This window comes from Trifolium pratense, linkage group LG4, assembly GCF_020283565.1.
Source record: "Trifolium pratense cultivar HEN17-A07 linkage group LG4, ARS_RC_1.1, whole genome shotgun sequence".
NCBI classification, from domain to species: Eukaryota; Viridiplantae; Streptophyta; class Magnoliopsida; order Fabales; family Fabaceae; genus Trifolium; species Trifolium pratense.
Window position 1 is genome coordinate 13,064,991 of NC_060062.1, and position 7,273 is coordinate 13,072,263.

At 37.4% G+C, this 7,273-nt stretch overlaps 1 protein-coding gene across 1 annotated transcript; it reads left to right on the plus strand.

Annotated features, from left to right (window-relative positions):
• The first annotated feature begins 3,881 nt into the window (after nt 1–3,881).
• LOC123922132 lies at nt 3,882–5,147 on the plus strand. Its single transcript, XM_045974877.1, has 2 exons — nt 3,882–4,230; nt 4,324–5,147. Exons 1-2 carry the CDS (start codon nt 3,882–3,884, stop codon nt 5,145–5,147), a joined length of 1,173 nt encoding a protein of 390 aa, XP_045830833.1.
• The last annotated feature ends 2,126 nt before the right edge of the window (nt 5,148–7,273 follow it).

The window sequence follows — 7,273 nt, forward strand, 5'->3', positions numbered from 1 at the left end:
CGAAGGTATTGGGTATCCAATTTCTTTCGAATTGAATAATCTAACCCACCAGCAGCCATTTCCACTAGCTCATGTTCAGGCACTTGAGTAAAGCACCTGGATTTCAGCAAACGAAACCTATTTAGATAGTCATCAATTGACTCTTGGTTTTTTCTTTTTACACTGGCTAACTCTTTCAGACTTATCTTAGTTTGGCCCATATAAAATTGTTCATGGAAAATCCTTTCCAATTGGGCCCAACTATTGATCGAATTGGGAGGCAAAGTTGTAAACCAAGTAAATGCATTCTTGGTAAGCGAATTAGGAAAATACTTCATTCGCAAATTTTCATTATTCGCCAAATTCCCAGACTCAGCTAGATACCTGGCAATATGTTCTACGGTTGACTCATCAGTGTCCCCAGCAAACTTAGTGTATTTTGGGACTTTCCAACCTCTTGGTAACTCAGTTTGCAGCACATATTCAGTGAAAGCAGAGACAAAGTTTGGCCTTCGACAACCCGTGTTTAGGCCGTTTTGGGCCAAAATCGTTTCGACCATGTTAGCCAAATTGTGTTGGCCAAGCAAGTTATTGTTTTGCACCTCTCGCACTACCTCGTCAGGATCCTGGTTCCTCCTAACCATTACCACTGGGGGGTTCTGATGTACCACTTGTGGATTTGGGTTCATAACAGGAGGGTTTTGATTTACTACTTGAGGCATTTGATTAACCTTGTGAGGATAATAAGTTTCCTCTTGTACAACTGGCGTAGGTGTTGGGTTAGGAACTGTTTCAGTGGCCACATAGGTTGGCCTCTGCTGCACTGGGGTTGAAGACATTGCAGGTAATATTACTTGTGGAGTAATGGGATTTACTCTAGGAGGTGGTGGAGGTGTCCCAAAAAAATCTGCAATTCGACTCATTTGAAATGCCAACATTTGATAACTCTCATTGGTATTCTGAATTAATGGATTAAACACAGTACCCATTTGTTGTGTTAAGAGATTAACCATTTCATGGTTGCTCTCATCCATTTGCTGTCTCAAAGACAGCACAGATGCAGTCGTTAAGGGTGTGGGAGTCACCCTTGATGAAGTATACCTATCAGGTTCGAAACTTGGCATCCCTAAGCCAAGTGTGGGGGGAGGCCCGTACATAAAGCCCTGACCTGATGGTGGTTTCGAACGTCCAAAACCAGCAGTCACGGACGGAATTGCCATAGTTGGCACTGGCAAGGTTGGAATAACATCATGCACAGTCGAAATAGTTGGACTGGAGAATATTGGAACATTCACCAACTCAGATGTTACCAAACTTTGTGGAGGCGGATCGACTCCACCACTCGAACTTGCTTCACTACTCATCGCACTAGAACTTGGAGTTTTACTAGGATTAGATCTCTGAGTATTTTTAACCATAACCTAACTTATCATGAGTTATATGCAAGTAACAAGTTTTTTATTCCACAATATAAAAATAAACACAACTTTAACAAACACAAAACCCGTCCCACTGGGCGTGCCAATTTGTTTACGTTGGAATTTGGTAAACAACCGCTAGTTTAAGTATTTAAACTCGCGAGATCAACTAGTAAATCTCAGGACAATTTTGTGTTTATTCGCTTTAAGAAAACTGTTTGAATGTTCGTTCGAATAAGGAAACAAACACTTAGGAATTAAAGTATTTTAAAGCATACAAGAGAAACTAATTCGAATCGCCTCGAAGTAGCAGTTTCCCAAGCAAGTATCTAGATTCAGACTTGTAAAACTTTACTGGAAAACAAATTGCATTGAATGAAAAACAATTACAAATAAAGATGGTTCACAAAACATACATTTCTCCCTCGAATTCCGTTCGTTCGATCGCTGAGTACTTAGAATTTTTAGAGAGAAAGTTTGTATAAATTTTTGTGACCTTTGTTCTGAATGAAAAACTGCTATATATACTACTACTAAGTGGTAACTGTTTCTTGATCATCTGGACGTTCCTTCATTTGCCACGTCGACCACGTTCTCCACTTTCATCTTTCATTCCTTCAGCGCGCGCCAAGACCTTTTGGGCCGTTCGTTGTTTCTTTTTTGGGCTTGGCCCAACTATCTCTCGATTCGATTTTGCGCCTTCGATAGCCTCCTGGTAAGACCAAAACTATACGCATCCTCTGCAGCTCTCGAAACACTTCTCTGCTTCGACATAGGGAGTTCTCGACACCAACTTTGAAAGTTTTATTTTGATAATATAACCTCCAAAATAAATATTGGACCCACCAATTATATTTAATTGATAAATACCAAATTTATATCCAACAGTTGTATACCGTGGACAAAAAAAATTGTCATGTGGTTTAGTGAGGGACAAAAAATCTTGTTTTTGTCATGTACCTTGCTACCTAATTTGTCTAGTCTCATAACTAGTTTCAAATAAAACAGGGTACAACAAAAGTTGTCAAATCCAGTCTTCTATTTTTTAGCAGATCAAACGCAACTTATCCCTAGTGAAGGAGGCATCAATATTACATTTTAAGCGATGGGGTATCCCACCTATTTATTACAGTACCAGGCTGAACCTATCTTGCACGATTCTACACTATGCGGACAACAACCCAATCATGGATCAATTCCTCGCACGATTGATTACAACGCTTTGAGCATCAAGTGTTATTTCAAACCTTATTGTTGTGTTGTTTCCAAATGCTCCATAAAATTTTGATAACTTGAGCTGCATCTTCTTCGTTCATTCCCTGTAACAAATTAAAAATGGCATTAATAATTAATATCAACCTCATATGTAACAACGACAATAATAACAATGAGAAATATGCTCCTATACCAAATACTTTGACTATTTGAACACATGAAAATAAAATATGGAGACTGTCTTTTGTTCTAGCATCACATAAATGCATCATCTACTACTTGCTCTAAGTGTAAATATAGCTTGACATATACTCCGCAAAACAAAACTTGGATTGTGTTACATTGCTTTATGGGAAATACCTAGTCTTAAAGAGCCTCAAAACAAGACATTGTGATTGGTCATTAGACGCCATCCTTGCTTACCAAGCATAACAAGATTAAAAGTATGAAGATTCTTGAAACTCATATCACTCTGTTGCTTGTGTATAGTGAGTCTATTTCATGACAACCAATGAATATCTTTATTTTTTTTATTTGGAATGACAGCACGAGAAGAAATTCATCATTTTCTAAATCTTGTCACATAAAGAAAATGAAATTTGAAAAATTATCAGAATATAGTTTGAAATATATTGAAGTACTGATTTGATCATAACATCATCACCGACTTTTGAGAGACATTTGCTACTCCAAGAGTTAATCTTCCTCCAAACTCTCTTTAATAAAGCTAAAAATAGCGATTTTTTTCCTTCTGTACCCCCACTTTTTAATTTTATTTCCGTAATACCCCCATTCTAAAAATAATTATGGTAATACCCCTGTTTGGGGACAAATCTGCTGCGCAGCAGGCACCTGCACATGGCGGAATTGAGAGTCTCGCCATGTCAGTGTGTATGGCGGAAATGGCAGGCTAGCCATTGACTAAGGATGGCGGAAATGGCAGCTTAGCCATTGACTAAGGATGGCGGAATTGGGAGGCTAGCCATTGACAAAGGATGGCGGAATTGGGAGTGATGCCATTGACTGGCATCGATTTCAGTGCCTTGTCTTTTTTTTTTTTTTCACGTTTTTTACGCCCAAAAATGGGCTTTTTTTTTTTTAAATATAATTAATAAATTTAAACATTATTAATAAAAATTAAAATAAATATAATAATTGCGAAATATATTTTATTTGAATAGTAGTAATAATACACACTAATACTACATGTGTCCACCGGTGCGAAATATATTTTATTCGAATAGTAGTAATAATACACACTAATACTACATGTGTCCACCGGTGCCACAAGGGGGACGATTACGAGGACGAAGTCCAAGTCCAAATTGTTCTTCATCATCGGCGTCATTATCCTCCTGCACTCCAAAAAAAGATCTAGCTAAAGGGGAAACGAAAGATGCATGGAACTTCTTTCTTAAACATTTGAGAGAGAATGTTACTCCACAAGAAAATATATGCATGATTTCAGATAGGCACGCATCTATTAAAAGTGCTTATGAAAACCCTTCAAATGGATGGAATGGTACTTCCTCTCATGTGTATTGCCTTCGACACGTCGCACAGAATTTCGTGAGGGCAATAAAAAACAGAAAACTACGGAAATATGCTGTTAATATGGGTAAATATCTAAAATTATCAAAAAAAAATTCTACAATTTAAGTTGTCGATACCATATTAAACTAAACACTTTTTTTTCTTCTTTTCAATATAGGGTATGCACCAAGCGAGGCTACATTCCTGTACTGGCGGCATAGGATTTTGAAGAAAAATACAGCGGCTTTAGAGTGGGTTGATAATCTCCCAAAAGAAAAATGGACGCAAGCATACGATGGAGGTATTCGGTGGGGTCACATGACAAGTAATCTTGCCGAGGCAATGAACTCAGTTTTTAAGGATATCCGCGGCCTACCGATCACAGCTTTGGTCCAAGCAACCTACTATAGGCTGGCGAAACTCTTTGCAAAACGAGGAAAACAGTCGGCCGCTGTATTAGCTTCTGGTCAGCAATATACTGAAGCTTGCCAAGAAAAGATTTTAGATGCACTCGGTAAGTCAAACTCATGTATCGTCACTGAGTTTGATCGGCGAAATTATAGTTTCTCAGTGGAGGAAACTGAGGATCCCCATGAAGGCCGACCAAAGGATCATTTCTGGGTACACTTGAGAGAAAAGATGTGCGACTGTGGAAAGTTTCAGGCGTTACACTTGCCATGTTCGCATGTTATTGCTGCATGTAATCATGCTAACATTTCATATGAAGCATTCATTGACGACGTGTACCGAGTTACCACTGTAAATGCTGTGTATGACGAGGCCTTCCCGGTAGTTCGAAGCAAGAGTTTATGGCCCATTTATGAAGGTGACGTTGTTTGTCCTCGCGCCGATATGAAAAGAACCAAGAGAGGACGTCCCAAAAAGACACGCATCCACACTGAAATGGACGATTTTGAAAAAAGAGAGTTCCGATGTGGCTTATGTCGAGTGCCGGGTCATAACTATCGAGAATGTCCTAATGCAGCCGGACCCTCTAATTAATCGTAGTTAATTTTATTTTTTATGTAACTTCTATGTGTTTTTCTATCTATTATCAATATATTATATTTTAATATTTCACAACAAAAGACACATATATTATTTTCCACATTCATACGAAATCAGTAAATAAAATTAAATTGCTAAATTTAGGATTACATCGTTAATAAAATTACACAAACATAAAACATAAAAAAATGACATAATAAAATTTGGACTTGAACTTCGTCCTCGTAATCGTCCCCCTTGTGGCACCGGTGGACACATGTAGTATTAGTGTGTATTATTACTACTATTCAAATAAAATATATTTCGCAATTATTATATTTATTTTAATTTTTATTAATAATGTTTAAATTTATTAATTATATTTAAAAAAAAAAAAAAAAAGCCCATTTTTGGGCGTAAAAAACGTGAAAAAAAAGAAAAAAAAGACAAGGCACTGAAATCGATGCCAGTCAATGGCATCACTCCCAATTCCGCCATCCTTTGTCAATGGCTAGCCTCCCAATTCCGCCATCCTTAGTCAATGGCTAAGCTGCCATTTCCGCCATCCTTAGTCAATGGCTAGCCTGCCATTTCCGCCATACACACTGACATGGCGAGACTCTCAATTCCGCCATGTGCAGGTGCCTGCTGCACAGCAGATTTGTCCCCAAACAGGGGTATTACCATAATTATTTTTAGAATGGGGGTATTACGGAAATAAAATTAAAAAGTGGGGGTACAGAAGGAAAAAAATCAAAAATAGCCTTATTGCTTCTACCAATCATCGATGGGAGGCCACCAATATATTTTTTGGTACCGAGGACAACTTCACATCATGAGTATTAGCAATGGAATCCCCATCAGACTAAATGACATTTCTCCTACAAAAGATTTTTTATTTCTAAAAATTACTAATTTGTCCAAATGTCGCTTCATAGGTTGCTAGGATATTCTTAATGACCTAGCAACCTATGAAGCCAAACACACGCCATATAGCTACTACTTTATAATCTTTTGGTTACGCACAACAGTTGCAAGAAATTGATTTTCCTACTGCTCTATAACGATTTTGCACCATCTGTCATGGTTGTGCCATTGTGTTTGTCCATCTAGGATAAGAAAGCAAGACACACTTGCACATGTATCATGTATGTGAGTAAAAGAAGCAAAAATACAATCAATAGGAGTACCATAACATGCATGATTCATTAATTCCGCTTCGTCAAATAAAGATCTGGATCGACTGTTGTAGACATTTGTACACAGTTTCACACAATTTTATATCTCAGTCATTAATCTTTGATCAAACGATTATGATTACATATCATTAAATTAATTTCAATCGATCTCAACCCGTTAATTTGAATCAGTGTGACACGTAGTAACTACAACAAATATGGTTCCGTCAAACAGATATGGTTCCGTCCAACATTTTTATGAATTGGAAGGTGCATATCTCCCTCCGATCAAGGTTCTATGACATCTTCATTTTTTGAAAAATAGAGAGAATTTCATCTCAATTCACGAGAAATTTCAATTTAAATATTATAAAATAAAACCTCATTAGGAATTTGCAACCATGATTACACCTTTTCCCTTCTACTTTTGGGGTTCAAATACTACCAATCTTCCTTTTGGAACCTAATCCTATACTAATGCATTTTCTCTATTGAATTAGTGTATGAAATGTGTACCTAACAAAAGCATTCCTCCTTCCTTTTTCTACGGCATGATTTGAACTATGTGACCCCAACAAAGACGTAAAGGGACCAGATTATTGGGGCTCATGAAAAGGAGTTTAGGCTTTTCCCAAGACTCCTATTTTTTAAGGGAACAATTTTCTTTTGGTTGACCCTTTGTGTTTGTCCTTTAAACTAATAATGCCCCTATCACTCTCCCTCTTGTTATTATCTGAGTTGGATGGAATTCGACCCATTTCTCACTTGCGTTTGCATCGTGATCATACTTTGTCTTCTAGTGTGAATGGAATATGCATCGTGTATGTATAATTGGCAACTTTTGCTAGTGCCAATTTTCGAACCAAATACCTCTAGGTTGTAAAGTGACTCCTCAACCAAGTGACTACCTGGGAAACGGGCGTATAATTGACAACTTTAAAGATTAATATATTATTAATTTAA